General features: G+C 42.2%; 2 protein-coding genes across 2 annotated transcripts in view; one reads left to right on the top strand and one right to left on the bottom strand.

The window, feature by feature from the left end:
- The first annotated feature begins 1,216 nt into the window (after positions 1 to 1,216).
- Positions 1,217 to 7,251, top strand: plk4 (polo-like kinase 4 (Drosophila)). The gene is made up of 15 exons (XM_054614021.1): positions 1,217 to 1,431; positions 2,036 to 2,131; positions 2,442 to 2,537; positions 3,173 to 3,287; positions 3,395 to 4,373; positions 4,455 to 4,546; positions 4,747 to 5,072; positions 5,166 to 5,270; positions 5,411 to 5,513; positions 5,606 to 5,755; positions 5,854 to 6,082; positions 6,173 to 6,284; positions 6,401 to 6,538; positions 6,631 to 6,737; positions 6,843 to 7,251. The coding sequence occupies exons 1-15, from the start codon at positions 1,402 to 1,404 to the stop codon at positions 6,952 to 6,954; spliced, it is 2,790 nt and encodes a 929-aa protein (XP_054469996.1). The 5' UTR covers positions 1,217 to 1,401; the 3' UTR covers positions 6,955 to 7,251.
- Positions 7,252 to 7,502: 251 nt separating this feature from the next.
- itpk1b (inositol-tetrakisphosphate 1-kinase b) overlaps positions 7,503 to 17,102 on the bottom strand; it is a 28,570-nt gene continuing 18,970 nt past the window's right edge. Inside the window, exons 6-11 of the mRNA XM_054613727.1 lie at positions 13,196 to 13,294; positions 12,871 to 12,911; positions 12,420 to 12,585; positions 11,096 to 11,163; positions 10,840 to 11,002; positions 7,503 to 10,250 (exon numbers count right to left, since the gene is read on the bottom strand). Of these exons, the coding sequence (XP_054469702.1) occupies positions 9,931 to 10,250; positions 10,840 to 11,002; positions 11,096 to 11,163; positions 12,420 to 12,585; positions 12,871 to 12,911; positions 13,196 to 13,294 (857 nt within the window). The 3' untranslated portion in view covers positions 7,503 to 9,930. The remainder of the gene's footprint in view (positions 10,251 to 10,839; positions 11,003 to 11,095; positions 11,164 to 12,419; positions 12,586 to 12,870; positions 12,912 to 13,195; positions 13,295 to 17,102) is intronic.

The raw sequence follows: 17,102 nt of genomic DNA, 5'->3' as shown, positions 1-17,102 counted from the left end.
CTACTACTACTACTACTACTACTACTACGGTACTATTTAATCTGCAAAAGTACAAAGTTAGAGGGACCCCGGTTGATGACAAGAGTCTGAAGAGTGAAATAAAGGTCTGTGATTACACACCTGCGGTTTGATCTTTTATAACTCTCAGCAAGTAAGATTACACTTAAAAGGGATAATGTGTATGGATTCCTGAAGTTAATGAATCAAATAGACATTAAGAAATACTAATAACATGAATAACAACAGATGAAATGTTTAATTCAACCAGGAAATTATTAAATAATCCAATTTTTTGTTTAAAACAAAAACTTTATTGTCGTCATTTTTGTGTAATTCAGCAGTTTTGTTTCAGAAAGTTTTTTGTTCCAAGGGCTTTATTTTTTATTCAAAAGAATAATATTACTTTTATTTCACAGTGCCACCGAGTCAGTTGTGTGATGGTAATATTGGAATTAAGAGCAGAAATATCTAGTCAATCAATTGATTAGTAGATTGAACGAAAATTAATCATTAACTACTTTGAAGGTATATACACTTTTTAGGTAATTTTTCAAGCAGAAATGCCAAATATTTGCTCTTTTGTTTCGTATGATCATACTATAAATACCTTTAAGTTTAGGACAAAACTCTGGGAAATTGTGATGATTATTATTATTATTTTCGTATATTTAGAAAAAAATATTAATCAATAAAAATAATAATCATAGTAACCGACTATGAAAATCAAGTAATTAGTTACAGCCCTAGATTAAATAACATTTCATTAGAATGAGTTTAAAAAAATATTTCAATGTAAAGTATTTTACCATGTTATGGCTACATGAAAATATTCTGTCTATATGCACTAATCTGATTGCTTATTTCACAATATATAATTCACCTATTTCATTTTGATCAGTTTGGTTCTACTTAGAATGAACGCTCAACCTAACACGATACAAATATAAGCTCTAATGTGAACTTAAATGTACAAGCTTAAAACAAGATGGCAGGTATAAAACTAACTTTACATTTTAAAGAGTAAAGTCGTGACCACAGTGTCTGGGGAAGGAAAATAAAAAAGGGGGCGTGGTCACCGAGAGCTCACGTCACGTGTCCAGTGTCTGGGGAAGGAAAGGGGGCGTGGTCAAGGAGAGCTCACGTCACGTGTCCAGTGTCTGGGGAAGGAAAGGGGGCGTGGTCACCGAGAACTACAACCCCTGAGTGTTGTCATGTGACGTAGCGTGTGACGTGTGTAACGGGCGGATATTTTCAAAATGGAAGAACCTGCAAAGTTTTGGAGGGGAACACAAGAACTCTGATCCGGCCTCTGAGAACTCTCACACCGACTACCGATGCTCTCATCGGTCGAGGATTATTACGACGAGCGTGCATGAAACTGTGAGCCGACGAGCGGGCACGATGAGTGTCTCTATCGGGGACGGGATCGAGGTGAGTGTTCGTCCCGCTGACGCCCTGGAGCATCCTGGTGTTGTTTACTCCATTTAAGCATCTCTCTCCTCTGCGTGGTTCCCACTTTACCTCCCTATCATTACTGTCTGCCCGTCCGTGTGTGGCCTCCTCCTCTCTCCTCGTCGCTCCTCAGTGCGTCATTCTGTGGAGGACCATGCTGCTTGGAAACGACTCCAAGTGGTCCCCTTCAGCGGGAAGAGAGCCGGGATAAAGACGGGCTCTGGTTGGCCACATGACAGCGTCAGGGTCGCAGGCTGGTTTGACAGTTAACGTTTGTTGTGGGAGCATCTCTCTGCTCTCTTGTTGTGCTGCTCATCCAACATGTTGCATGCTGGAGGAGCCAGCTCTGATGAAGTTATTCCCTCTCTGTTCAGAGGTGTCTGTGCTGACACCAGCAGAGATGAGGAGACATGTTTGTTTTATGCTCAGGAGCTCAGGATCGAGGTATCATGCTTTTAAAGATGCTGTTTGATGGGATCAGAATATAATTCATTTCAAATCATAATTTGATTTTTATGGCTCTGCAAATACAATGTGTTGTTTGTAAAAATTAAATGTTTTTTCTTTCTCTCCTCTGATGTAGGATTTTAAGGTCCTCACCCTCCTCGGGAAAGGCTCCTTTGCATGTGTTTACCGGGCAAAATCAGTAAATACTGGTCTGGAGGTTGCTATCAAAACGGTGAGAATCCCTCCATTTATCTCCTAGTCACATAAGGTTATTATAGTATGCTTCACCTGTAATGTACAACTAAATCCCAAGCTGTTGCCAACTGGAACTGTTTGGAATATTAGACCTTAGTTGTGTCCCAAGGGCTTTTTGTGGTCCCTTGACTCCCCACAAATTATGTCTGAATAGTTCACTCTCTCTGTTGGTGACAGATTGCCTATTAGCCACCAGACCAAACCACCATGCAGCAGCGCTGTAACACATGGCACGTTGATCCTATGAATGCCAGGTGTGTAATTATCTCTGTTGTTCCCATCTGCAGATTGACAAAAAAGCAATGCACAAAGCTGGTATGGTCCAGCGTGTGATAAACGAGGTGGAGATTCAGTGCCGATTGAAACATCCTTCTATACTTGAGGTAACGTTGGCTGTGCACAGCTAATTTCTTGTGATAATGTAGATTATTATTATATTACATAAAGTCTGCTGTGGCTCTCATTTGTTGTCATTTAGATATTCTCTGTGATATTAATGGATTATTTTTTTTCTGCATAAAATGTTCAAAAAACCTAAGACAATTCTGTTGTGAAATACACTTTAAGTAGATAATAACTAATTTCCTGATGTGCCAGGTTTTCAGTTAAAGACAAACAGCACTAATTGTAGGGATTACATTCTAAGTCTTTGCCACAGCGTACCTTCAGTTACAGTTGCTCCCAAAAATCTGTGTGATGGCTGTTATGAGCTTGGTGCTATCGTTGTCATGGTTATGTGATGTGGACAACCCGTCCCTAGCTTCTGTCATTTCTTTGTTCAGTGTAACCGGCACTCTTGAAGATTAACCAAGAGAGCAGGTCTTTTGCTTTGTCTAAATACTATTGGAAATTTTATACAACTGTTTTGGACCACAGCAATACAATAATTTTTAGACCAAAATTAGATAATTTCAGCCTTAAGTTCAAATGTGTTCAGTTTTTGTCGAACTCATACTTTCTGTGCCTTCTCGCTTTGACATGATTATAAATACTGTGTTATTTCATGTCTTTATTAAAGTTGTACAACTACTTTGAGGACAGCAACTATGTGTACTTGGTGTTGGAGATGTGCCCCAATGGGGAGATGAGTCGGTACCTTAAAGAGCGGAAAATGCCTTTCTCTGAGGATGAAGGTCAGGCAACTACTTTACTTTGACAATACGATTTGAATTATATATGCAGTACATGGTTTAGTAAGAATCAGTTTTGCCTTTTAACTCTTTTTATTTTTGTCCCACAGCCAGACATTTCATGCATCAAATAGTGAAAGGAATGCTCTATTTACATACCCACGGCATCTTGCATCGAGATCTGACTTTGTCAAACCTTTTGCTGACGAGCAACATGAACATGAAGATAGCAGACTTTGGCCTGGCCACTCAGCTCAAACTCCCAAATGAAAAGCACTTCACCATGTGCGGGACACCGAACTACATCTCCCCGGAGGTGGCCACGCACAGCGCTCACGGTCTTGAATCAGATGTCTGGTCACTGGGGTGCATGTTCTACGCCTTTCTGATGGGTCGCCCTCCGTTTGACACTGACACGGTCAAACACACTCTGTCTAAAGTGGTTCTCGGGGAGTATGAGATGCCTAGCCATGTTTCTCGAGAGGCTCAGGATCTGATCCATCACCTGCTGCAGAGGGACCCCGCCCATCGGCCCAGCCTCTCTGCGGTGCTGGACCACCCATTCATGACCCACAACCTGCTGGTCAGGACCAAGGAGCTGGCGTTGGGGGATGAAGGATCCATGGACAGCGGCATTGCCACCATCTCCACAGCCTGCACCTCCTCCACCTCAGCCAGCAGCAATAGCCGCCTCCAGAGGAGAACCAGGCACATGATTGGCTCCGCCCTGCCTAACCGGATGGCACCTATTCCAACTCTTCCACGCCAACCCAACCACGCCTGTTTTGAGGACGGAGACCACTGGCAGCAGCTTCCGGCAGACAGATTTCACAGAGAGGGAAGGAGCCGGGGGGTTCATGGTGGAGACAGTGGGCAGCCTCATTCTCGCTACCTGAGGAGGGCTCACTCTTCAGATCGCTCTAACCCCTCCGCCTCAGGCCAGGGGTCGAGTTACCCTGAGCTGGGGAGATGCCACTCAGAGGAGACACTTACTGGTTTTGAAAGACCAGTCTTTCAAATGTCCTCCACTCAGCACCCATTTTCAGAGCACGGAAAGCCCCCATCTCCCCCCGTCAAACAAATACCAAAGTAAGAAGTTTTTCTATTTATGATCATCTTTTTATTTTTACAAAATGTAATAAGACTAACAGATTGCTCTTTCTGTTTCAGTCCTGGGTATTTGTTATCCACACAGACTGCACATCCACCAAACTTGCAATTTCAAGACCTGGAGGGAGTTACTAACTGGCTCAATAATGACGGTAAAATTGAGGTTGTTCATTATCTGTGCGTATGAGAGATTTCAGCATTGTTACAGTAGTGTTACTTTAGTTTTATCACTCAGACGATGTTCTCATTCAAGGGAACGTTTAGATAGTTCAGTGAATCTTAAAACTCTCTTAACGCAATTAAAACCAGATGTGTAACCAGATCTTTACAAATATTTACTGTTCTTTCTCAGGTTCTGGTCAGAGGCCCACAGACGGCAGCACTCACAGCAGCAGCGGCAGCTTCCACAGCAGCAGAGGACCTTTGGGAGTTCACAATTCCTGGACGGACAAGCCCACGAGCCGAGGTGTGAACCCTCACCACAACCTGCTCTCCAACTCTGACTCGTACAGGGAAAATATACCCGGAGCAGAGTTCCAACCTCCTCACGGCAGAGAATTAAAGCTCCCTTCAGCCAAACCCAGTGTGGAGAAAGAGAAGAAAACGCTGAGAGACATCGTCCCGCCCCTGTGCGCGTCCAGACTAAAGCCTATCAGACAGAAGACCAAAAATGCTGTTGTAAGTTAGTGCACAGATTTTTGATAACCTGTTAAATGTTATCTTTGCTAGTTGAGATACTTTTCTTATTTGTTTTCCTTATGTTTGCTACAGGTGAGCGTCCTGGACACAGGTGAAGTGTGTATGGAGCTGTTAAAATGCCACAGCGGTCAAGAAAGGGTCAAAGAAGTCCTCCGGATTTCCTGTGATGGTTCAATGGTGAGCTCACTGAATTGCATTGTGAAGTATCTTTCTGATATGTTCCATATGTGACTGGTAGAGGGTTGCATAACAACATTATAAGATGCAAGGCTGGTGCCATGATATGATATAAAGCTGGTTATTATCATCTCTTTTAGGTGACAATTTACCAGCCCAATGGTGGAAAGGGGTTTCCTGTCCTGGACTGTCCTCCTCCTCCTCCAGAAGATATTCTGATTTGTAGCTACGAGGACCTTCCAGGTATTGTGATGGATGCATCGAGCCCAGTAACTTTAGCTCGTATAAGATGAGAAAATTGTACGTTAATTAATTAATTGATTTTCTTGTTACAGAAAAATACTGGAAGAAGTACCAATACGCCTCCAAGTTTGTGCAGCTCGTGAAATCCAAGACTCCAAAAGTGACCCTTTACACCAAGTACGCAAAGGTCATGCTGATGGAGAACTCTCCCAATGCAGACCTGGAAGTTTGCTTTTATGATGGTGAGTCACATGTGTTTATTGAACCATGTGATCCAGCTGAGGGAGAAACTGCAAAGAGAGTTAATATGTAATGCTTCATAAACTCTTATGTTTTGTAGGAGCAAAGACTCACAAGACGTCAGAGCTGGTGCGAGTGGTAGAGAAGAGCGGTAAGTCGTACACGGTGAAGGGCGAGGTGGGGCTGAGCGGCCTGAGCCCGGAGAGCAGGCTGTATGTGGAGATGTCTGATGAGGGCCACAGCATGTGTCTGTCCCTGGAGGCCGCCATCACAGCAGAGGAGCAGCGCAGCACCAAGAAGGTCCCCTTCTTCCCCATAACTATCGGCAGGTGAGAGAAACGTGCTGTTATTTGTAAACTCTCGGTTTCAACGTTGAACTGTGTGGCTCATGCTAGTTTGGTGTATGTCACCCCTCCCAGGAGACCCGCCAACCCAGACTCCCAGTGCTCATCGTCGCTGCCCTCCCACACGGTGCCTCCTGATGCAGCTTCACCTCCTTCACCTCCTCAACCTCCCCAAATCACTCCTTCGGTGAGTGTCGCACAACCCCACACTTCAGGACCTACAATCAGATAGTTCAGAGGCTTAAACAGATGGATAATGATGGGATTTCTCTTACATTTTTTCCAAAATATATATATTTTCAGATGATCTCCTACGATGGGTCAGATTTCACCACAGCCAGCCTGAGTAAGAAAAGCTCCCCGTTGCGACAGGACATGGTGCAAAACACAGGAAAAGTGGTTAAGTCGATATTTGTGCCCAATGTTGGATGGGCATCCCAGGTAATTGATGAATAAATGAAGCTAATATTCTATAACCAGCAATTAATTGTCTTTGTGATTAAATGATTTAACCTCTATTCACGTATCCGCAGCTGACGAGTGGAGAGGTGTGGGTGCAGTTCAACGACGGGTCTCAGCTGGTGGTTCAGGCTGGAGTTTCCTGCATCACCTACACGTCTCCAGAGGGGAGGATCACCAGGTGCAAAAACACGTCAGAAATGTGTTGTCACTTTATGGGCTTGTGTTTATCAGCTCTGTTGTTAGGGGCGTTGGCAGCTCTCACTGATGCTCGTCTTGTCCACAGGTATAAGGAGAACGAGAAGTTGCCAGAGCACGTCAAGGAAAAACTGCACTGTCTCTCCACCATCCTGGGACTGCTGGCCAACCCCACAGCACATCATCTACAACCTCATTAACACTTGGTGATTTGAAATAAAACAACATCCCAGCAGCAGCAGGGGCCTGGCAGGGAACAAAAAGTAGCTTTAGAAACCTTTATGTTGTCTTTCGTCTGGTGCTCTTGTAAATATATATTTGTGTTTGTTTGTTTTTTACATGTACAGAAGACTAAGATTATGAAAATATATTTTATTTTAATACGCAACCATTTGGCTCAGTTAGACTTGTAAAAAAAAGTTTGTCATGATGTCTTTTTTTTTTACTGTTTCAATGTTATGAAATGCTTGATTCATAAATGCTAAGTCAATAAACATCTGGAGGCTGGGTTGAGAAATGCTGCACTTTGTTTTGCAGGAATTTTTGAAGAAAGAAATTAAAGTATTCACTAATGACCATAAGAGATCAACTGAATGGACTGATCAGAGTGAAGAGACATTTCCAGTTATAGTCTCATGTAACAGTTATTAGGTGTTGGTGAATGTAGGGTAGGACGGCGTTTCTCACTGAACTCAAAAAGAGGTAGCCTACATCAAACACTGGACATGACAGCATTTACCCACAGGATTTCACATGTTTATTTTGCCCTGTTAATTTGGCCAGTTAATTAAAAAAAAGGTCACAAAATTGTGGATTCCTTTCAATCACAGAACTGATACAAAAACAACATACCGTACGGATGTAAGCCGAGGCATATAAACACGTACTGTACAAGACACCCAAGAAGTAAACATCCAGGTGGAAACTGGGAGCATGACCACAGGTAGGATTAACCATTTATTTCCCATTTAGAAGCACAATTAGGAACACAACATAGGACACAAGATATAGTGTTGTACACAGATATCAGCCTTTCCAGCTTTGACAGGGAGCGTCAGAGCGTCACCCCTTTTTCTAGATGAATCGAGGGGGGAAAGGATGTGAAAAGTTCCCCTGAATCTGCTGCAATACCTTTACATTCTAAATGTATTGTTGCTTCACAACACACTAAAATTGTGGGAGATTAAAACAGGTTACGAACCTCATTGTGGAAATATTCCCACAATATGGTGCGTTTAGTGAAGACCAACTTTCGGAACATCATTAGTATTCTTTTGTCCCAGAGAGATGCTGGTGAGATGGCTGCGCTGACATTATTATTAATGATCACAGGGCAAGCGAGAGGAAAGTCAGCTCCCTCGGATTCCGATGGAGGAAATAAAACGGAAGGAGCTCTCTGGGACAAGAGAAGAAGCAGGCTCAGGGGAAAGCAAAACATCTGCAGGTTGGCACTCCTTCCCACTAGATGCTAGAGGGGGACTACAGCATCAACCACACGGCCATCTGTGCCTCTGACACCACCTGTACAACCCGACCCAGCATTTTACTATACCTCTAGTAAAATATCCACTGTTTGTTCAAAAACATCCCAGTGCTTTCATTTCATTTATATAAAACCTTTTCCCCATAAAATCTCAATAAAATAAAGTTGCTCTTAGTAGATATCAGGACAAAGATATTAACAAAATTGGAGTAAAAAAATCTCACAGTGAACATTGGGAACAAGATCTGAACTGTCTCTCCCTCACTTCCCCTCCGTACGACTTTAACATCTGACACAAATACAGCAGCTGGAACAGGAGACAGGTCAGAGAATTTAATCATGAAGCAAATGAACCGACTGGACTGAAGGTTTCTCTACTACATTTAGTAAGAAAGTGCTGTTAGAGTGAAACGAAATCAAATGATAGACACAATAAAGCTAAACAAATTCCTCAATCATCTAGAATTGTCATTTAATGATATGAAACTAATTAATACCCAATAGGTGGATATTTAAAAGACACAATTTACCTAGATTTTTAGTGGAATTATTGATTTTTTGATTAATAATCATCTTATTAACACAGCAGCCCAAAGTTTTTTGATAGGTCAAGTTGGCTTCAGGAGAGTAGTTTGCTCACATTAGATACAAGCATTGAAGACATGTGGAGAACTATGTCTGTTCGAGGAGATTACCAACCCATGAAGTGATGAGAAAAATCACACAAGATCCCACTGGAATTATGAAAAATCATGGAATTTTCTGAAAACATCCACAAACAGGAAAAGGAATGTGATCCTCGTCTTCCTGCACCGGAGCAACTAAAAACTGGTACTCTAACAAGGACGCGGTTTGTTTGTTGGACACCCAACATCCAGCATCTGACGTACAGTTAAACACCCAAAGACCAACAAACATTGGTGCAACAATCATTTAAAAAAACTTGGTCACGTGGTCATGGAGATTTACTTCCTTCTTTTGAACCTTTGAAGATGTATTTTCTGCAGGCATCCTCCCTACCCTTGAAGTAAATTTGATGGCACTCGGAAAGTATCTTGTTATTCATGTTCAAACTATTCATATTTATGTCCTCTGCCGTCCGTTGGCCACACTCGCATAGCAGCTCAGGATCTGTGGAGTAGTGTTCAAATGCCCAGCCACCTGTTCTCCCCGTCACTTTGTGCAGAGGAGTCAGTGGTATTGATCAGAATACAAACACACATCACTGGCACGATCCGTCGCAATGTAAACGTACCTATGCATATGTGTGTGTGTGTGTGTTAATGTGTTTGAGATACAAGGGATCATACATTGCACGTCTAGTGGCACATCTTTCTCCAGTCCTGATTCAGCCATTCCCATTAGCTCCCTCATCTGGACCCTTTCATTACAGAGAACTCACACAAGAGAGAAAAATAAAATCAGATATTAGGCAAAAGTTCCCAAAAGTTCACATTACAGTACTGTTAAGTCTCATTAGACAAAACAAACAATACAAAAAGGCAGAGAGAAAAAAGCTTACACTCAATCACCATCATTTTCAATAACTATATAGGAAAAGGTTTGTTTTTTGATTAGATATATTATCATCGTTAACATCATAATTATTATGATTATTATTCATTATTATTGTCACCATTGTAATCCGTTTTTTTTGTTCAGGGGGTCAAACGGAGTGGGGGGCGGGGGTCAGTCACTGGGAGGAAGCCTTGGTAGCTATTGTGGAGACACAGTGCTGCTGGAAGTTGGGGGACATGGCGGAGTTGCAGCCCAGTCTCTGACGGGGGCCCTTCAGCCCTCCGTCGCCCTCTACGATCCAGGGGCTGCCGCTGGCCTCTTTTCCCATCATGCTGCAGCAGCCGGGGTTCGGCGGGGCGGCGTTCGGTACCGTGGAGCTCACCGGCAGGCCTTTGGGCTGCTCGCTGGCAGGGGCGAAGTCTGGGTTGTGGCTCTGGAGCACGCTGGTGATGTGGTTCAGGAGGTCGTTGAAAAACTCTGGGACGCCCTCATAACCTGAGAACATTGGGGGACATCAGGCGGTTTAGCTCATTAAGCTTTTGGTCGTATTACAAATGTTTACAAGGGTAATATTCCTATCTACGTACAAGATTATTTTCTATTTATGTATAGTATAGTATAGTCAAAACCTCTTATAGTATATTCACTAGACTGATGATCAGACTGAAATGCCATTTCATTTGCCATGCCATTTCAGAGATCTTTAATGAACCAGTTCACCATAGATCTGGTAGCACTAAAGAAAGACATTACTACGTCTCTCAGGTTTTAGACAATGAGTACCAGGTCTCATAGATAAACATGTTAAAACGAGAATTACCAGCTTGTGGTTGTACGCCTCCGTCAACCAGTCTGTTCAAAACATAAATTCTGCATTTTATCCTATTAGACATTTGTAAGAAATTGTCATAATTATGAATTCTTGAGTTATGGCCAATGTTTTGTGAGGTCTCAGTGACTTTTGACCACCAGGTTTTCTTGAGATATCACGTTTAAGAGAATGGGACGGACGGCGTAGAGGCATAATAAACAAGACTACCAAATAAAATACAACCCCACCCTGTGGATGGGAGGCTGCACCTACCGGGGAATGCATTGATGTCAATGACAGCATGTTGGCCCGTTTGGTTGTTGATGATGACGTCGATGCCAAACAGGGAGACGCCGAGCGCCTGCCGCAATGACCTGGACAACTCTCTGATGACATCATCATTGGGTGGCTGAGACACTCCCTCTACGTTCTCTCTCTGAGATAAAGATACAATATTTAAGATTATCAGCAACAAAACTTGTAAAAAAGAAATCACGTGAGACAGCGGTCTGGGACATCGTGGACGTACCGTGGTCAAGTCTGAGGACGACTCTGGTTTCGAAACATTGTGGCTGTTGAAGAAAATTGCTTTCCGGTCTGAAAAGGAGACAGAGGAAAAAAGGTGAGGTTCATTTTTAAAGAGCTTTGACTACATGATTTCCCATTGCAGTCAGTGCTACATACATGTCTCATCTCTGGCAGTAGGTGGCAGCAGAACTTAACTGGCTACACAGTGAAATGAGGCAACCAGAGCGTGACATTATGAATGTCTTTATTTACTGTTTTTAACACCTGGTTTAAAGACATAGAAACCTAGAACCAAACCTCTTAACATCTCTTAGTCTTAAGTCTTAACATTTAACCATCTCACCACGTCATGTTGAGTGCTCACTTACGAACAAATCAGCAAGTAAGTTGTTTTTGCTCGTAGGGGAACATGGGTTTTCTTTGAAGCAGTGATGAATGTGACAGGATGAACTTCTGAATTCATTGCACCTTTTTTCTTTGTTAGCATTGTAATGATTAACTTTAGAGCGTTAGAGGGAGGAGGGGGAAAAGTAAATTCCACCACTGTCCAAATAAATATGCCCCTCAGCTTGTAGAGGGTCGTGGTGATGAAGTGTTAGGAATTTGTCTCGTTCATTTCCAAGCTGGATGAACAAACACCAGTTTAAGTAGCATGAGGAGGAAGGCTGGATGGGACAGAAAGTCTCTCACACCGTTATTCTTAAGATCTTTCCAAACACTAAGTCCTTCCTCTCTTTATCTTCATTCCACAGTCTTTCATCTGGTCTTTCCCTCCACTTACATATCCCGATGTATAGCTCAGGGCTGCAGAGCACAGGGAACTAAACGCTGCGCAGATGTAACACTGGGGTATGTTTCTTTATGTGTTTGACAAGGGTTGTGCTTCTCTGCTGCATCACTCAGCATTCCAGGCTGAAGGCAACTGTTCTCTCTGTAGCGTTACACAAAGCAGACTGCTCCACTGATGGTGAAACTGCTTTGCATGAGGGCACTACTGTATCACATGCAAATACTGGAGTCACTTGTGCCAGGGGACAACCCTGTGTTCAAAGTTGCATCATGGGTAAGGCTTCTGACATGTTCGTGAGAAAAAACACCACTCCTCTTGTTATTTTCAACAGTATCAACAGGGAAAGACCCAATTGCACCATGTTGCATCCCTTAAAAGGGTGAATAGGTACAATCACAGGGACTATAAAGCCATTTTATGAGCTATTTTATTGGGTTATTTGGAAAAGCTGTGCAACTCCAGCAGTCTGTCCAGTGTGCCAGCACTTAGGTATCCCTGCCTGCCTGTCTGTCTGTCAGCCTGTCTGTCTCCTCACCTGCCGGTCCAGCAGGGAAGTTCTTCAGTGAAGGTCTCTCCACCACGGTGTAAGAATCTCCCACCACAAACACCTTGTAGAGCACTGCGTTATGGTTGATGAAGCTCTGGATCACACAAGGAGGCTTCACGTCCTTCAGGTCCTCTTCACTGAAGATAATGGCCATCTGTGGACAGGAGGACAAATAGTCTAAATATATTCATCAACCAAAATAGATGTCCAAACCATCAAGTCCAGTTATATCCTAACTTAATTCAATACAGTGAGTGTGGAGGAATGAGGACTATTTAACCAGCCTGACAGGGATATCGATTTCAGCTGACACAAAGAGATACATGGCTTACAGCTCTTTATCTGATTCTGTTGTTTGGACTTGAGTTAAAGGCGTCACTGCTCACACAAAGCAAACTGTAGAGGGTGTGAGTGACCTCTGAACCCTGTGGCATCTTACCTCGTGGGAGTTGGTTCCATGAGCCACCCGTGTTTTGCAAACTGAGGAAGAAAGAAGTGCAAGAAAAACAAAGAATTAAGCAAGGTGACCTACCTTAGTGCAACACCGTTAAGCACAAAGGACATTTCAGCAGGGAAACAAAATATCTCACACTAAGGGCTTTTCTAACACACTGAAAGTGAACACAGAAAAATGAAACACAGGTAGTGAGTTTAGAACATTTCCAAGTACAATTAGTGGCTAGCAGAACATTATTAGGTGTAAGTAATAATTAGGGAGTATATATTTAGGTCCTCACTATCTAGAGAAGAGAGAAAACACTTACTGAAGGGGAATGTGAGTCCTTGCCTCTTGATATGCTCCAGAACATCTGGGCTGCACTCTGTGTTCAGGACCATGAATGGAGGAGAGCAAATCCTTTCATCTGATAAAAAGAGAAGTAAAATAAGGTGGAGGGAATTGGTAAAGTTATAGACTCCAAAGTTCCTGGAAAATGTCAGTTTAACAGGAAATAATGATGGAGAATAATAGTCAGATATTTTCGCTAATGTAAAAATCAGTGTTAGTCATCAGAAATAAAAAAAAGAAAGCCAACTAATAACTAACAGCAGAGGAAGACTACGCAATATTCAAACCAATGTGCTGAAACTCTAGGAGCCGGTCAAAATAACACTGCTATCTTATAATCTTCATATGTGGTGATGACCCATTGTTTGCATTGGCCATCTGTATGTTTGTTCCACTAGCGGGGCTGCACCGCTGTGCTCGCTTTGAAAGTTTGTTTACTGGACTAAATCTCCCGGAGCTGCTGTATGCTCTCCTCCCGGTGAAGCAACCTACTGACGGCCGTGAGGACAAGGAGACTCTGCTCGACGTATAAATGACAAAACCTCTGTGCAGCTGATGCAGCTCCACTTCTTCTCTCTCTGGACTGAGGGCAGACTGGACGCTACACTCACTGACCTTCGCCTCTCCAGGAACAAGTATTATCACAAGACACTACGTGCCGGGGCTAGTCGGTTAACATGCTAATGTCACTAGATATCTCTGCAACACAATACAACAATGTAACCTCTTCAGATTCTGTTGACTATATTCATTCTTTGAAATTTCTTAACTAAAATTCTGACCATGTCTTACACATTGTACCTTTAAAAATAGGTTTATTCACAGTCTTCCCAGGTCTCTGATTAGCAGCTTTACTGTATGGTGATCTATGTTCCTGTCCGAGATACCTTAAGTTATATGTAGCACTTCTTAAAGTTATTTTTCCTGAAATAGCAGCACTTGGGGCTATTCGTTCTCTTATCATCCATAGCCTACTTAGGAAAAGATTAAGGGCAGAACATCAGACTGTAGTCTGAACAAAACTGCCCAGGACCTGTTCAGCATGGGGAGCAGATGAGTCTCTCACATATGCAGACACACCTTCTTTAATTTGGCACAAAAAAATATATTTATATTTCATCCTTGTGACGGGTTTAGACAACAAACACAGCAGAGGCCATCTGAGGCCCAGGGGGACGAATGACTCCTGTTCAAATAAATAAAGCAGAAAGCTGCCAGGCCCTTCTGCTCCTCTAAAACAGCACACACAAACACAAACACAAGCACACACACACACAGGAAAATGCTGAAATACAGGAAGACCCACAATCTCATGAGGAACTACAAACTATAGGTCAAACCAGCTGAGGACATTACAGAGTCATCAGATCCATCACCTGACTGACAGGCGTGATTGATAGCTCATTATACGCCCCAAACAGCAAACACAGCAGATGCTATGAGACAATATAAACTCAGCCATACATTAACTAAACACACTTGAGGCCAAGTTAATCCTTCAGCCTCCATCTCCACCATGTTTTTACATCACATCATGTTTGTTTGTTTCCATAATATTTTTTACATCACATCCTGTAGCGGCATGTCGGTCAGTTATGATAAGAGTGAAAATAACAAACATCCTGCAGCTTCGTCATTCTTCACCATATCATGGCTCAGGATGCTTCGATAATAAATGTTCTGTCTTCTGTAATTTCCCCTCTACAGTAGATACATGGGGCTGATAAGCCAGCTGGTTGGACATATCACCGCAGGAAATCAGTAAGGGGGCCAAACCAAGAGCTGGCAAAATGCTAATGACAAAAACACAATAGGAACACGCCGGTCTTTGTGTGCTGTGGGCCTCAGCAGTGGCAGGGCTCTCTGCTCCCGCTAGTGCTGAGGTCAGGAGAATCTCATTTGCCTACATTAACTTCAGTGCTGAGTGTTGAACTCTGGATGAGCACTGGGCCCCACTGACATATAGAGCTCCCACAGAAGCCAGATAGTGCAGACACACACAGAAACCTTTGGGAGACCCCACAATGAAAGCTGATGCACGAGGCCAAAAGCCCAAAAGTAAATCGCAGATTCTTTAACATCAAGCTATAGAGCAGATTACAGGAAATGATGCCGTCTGAGCTGATGCTGTGTAGGCTGATGAGGCAGCACTCATACAGTAGTGCAGTGTTAAGTAACCTCTGTGGCTGTAATAGGGCTGCATAATAGTGTAGTGACTAGGGCAACATATCATTAAAGAGTCATTTTGGCTTGGTTTTGGACATCATTCCTATTGGTAATAATAATAATAATAATAATAATAATAATACAGATAATAAGACTATTGTTATTTGTATTATTTATAATAATAATAATAATAATATTAATAATAATAATACAGATAATAAGACTGTTGTTATTTGTATTATTATTATTATTAATATCATTATTATTATTATTATAATAATAATAATAATAATAATAATAATAGTGTACTAGAGCTGTAACAATTAGTCATTGTTATTCATTGTTTAACAAAAAATGAATTGGCTTAATTGGCAGCTATTTTAATAATGGATTAGAAATTCCAAAGACTTCCTGGTTGCAATTTTTTTAAATGTGGCTATTTCCCGGTTTTCTTAGTTATTTATGATACTAAACTGAATATCTTTTTACTGTTTTGGACTGTACCACTTTGTGGTGAATAAAGTTGTCTCTTATCTTGTCAAAATGACATTTTCAGGTACAATCTCTTTTGGTTTGACATCTACAAAATGTGGTTTAAAATATTCTGGATCAACTGTACCTTATTTAACAACTATCTGATCATCTTGACTATAGTTGCAGCAATGTTGTCATGTTTCAATATGTTGTCAATGACTTTGGTGACTCCAAAGCTATCACAGTTGATATAAATGATGACCACAGCTACGGAAATAAGACCCAAGACCTAACAATCTGGAATAACCCCTCAAGTATCCACATTGTTGTTGTGCCCTCCAGTTTAGGAATCACTCCAATAAAACTGAACATGTGCTTTGACCACAAAGTACAAAACTAATTTCCTAATAGGAACACTTTTATTTGCCCTTCAAAAAGGAATACATTTGCATCTCAATTTGATCTGGCATGGTTCAAATGTTTCTATTTTTTGCTCTTACATGACAGATGAGCACAGAACTCTCTTATTCTCTCTCACAGGCAGATACTTGTTCTGCGCACCATAACCTTTCCATGTGCAGCTGGGTCTACTCCAGCAACCAGTCACTTTTGGGAGCGGGAAGCCTGGATTGTTACCCATCAGTCATCTGTGCACTGGATACAGCCACGCTCATCACACTGCTGTTATTTTACCGGGACAGGAATAGCAGCATAATGTCTTTCAGAAAAAAACGGTCTGGAAGGGAAAACATCCCCATTACATCACCGAGTTCCCAGAGTCTGGTGCAGCTACATTTTTTCTTACAAAAAACTATAAAAATAATCTAAACGTTGTCAAACCAAAAAAAAATTCATGCTCCAAGTTAAGGGTTCATAATAAAGAGTCTGAGGAATGGTTGATAAGAGAGTGTGGCCAAGTTTGTAATAGCGTGCATGCTTGGCTATGGTTGACGCTTTAGGGATAAGGGGGTGCAGGGGAGGGTGGGGGGGATCAATCTCTGGCTCTGTCTAAACACTGCATGCTCACAGCAGACCAAGCGGAGCCGAGGACGACGTTTACGGGATTCCTCGATGAGATGCTTTTTAAATGTCATTATCCAGTTACACTGCTTTTTTTTTTGTTCTTTTTTTTATCTCATTGGGACATCTACTGCGAACACCACAGTCATCTGTCTAGTCTGTTACATCATGTTCATGCATGCAAATAAATGAACGCCAAACTTCTAGGCAATGACTGTTGTGCC

Source organism: Anoplopoma fimbria, chromosome 15, assembly GCF_027596085.1.
Source record: "Anoplopoma fimbria isolate UVic2021 breed Golden Eagle Sablefish chromosome 15, Afim_UVic_2022, whole genome shotgun sequence".
Classification (NCBI taxonomy): Eukaryota; Metazoa; Chordata; class Actinopteri; order Perciformes; family Anoplopomatidae; genus Anoplopoma; species Anoplopoma fimbria.
This window is presented reverse-complemented; position numbering and strand designations above follow the sequence as displayed.

Excerpts from the sequence above, each read along its gene's own strand:
- plk4 (XM_054614021.1), top strand. The coding sequence starts at position 1,402 with ATGAGTGTCTCTATCGGGGACGGGATCGAG. Across the intron at positions 3,288-3,394 it reads GCCTTTCTCTGAGGATGAAG|CCAGACATTTCATGCATCAA; the intron begins GTCAGGCAACTA and ends TTTGTCCCACAG. Across the intron at positions 5,514-5,605 it reads TAGCTACGAGGACCTTCCAG|AAAAATACTGGAAGAAGTAC; the intron begins GTATTGTGATGG and ends TTCTTGTTACAG.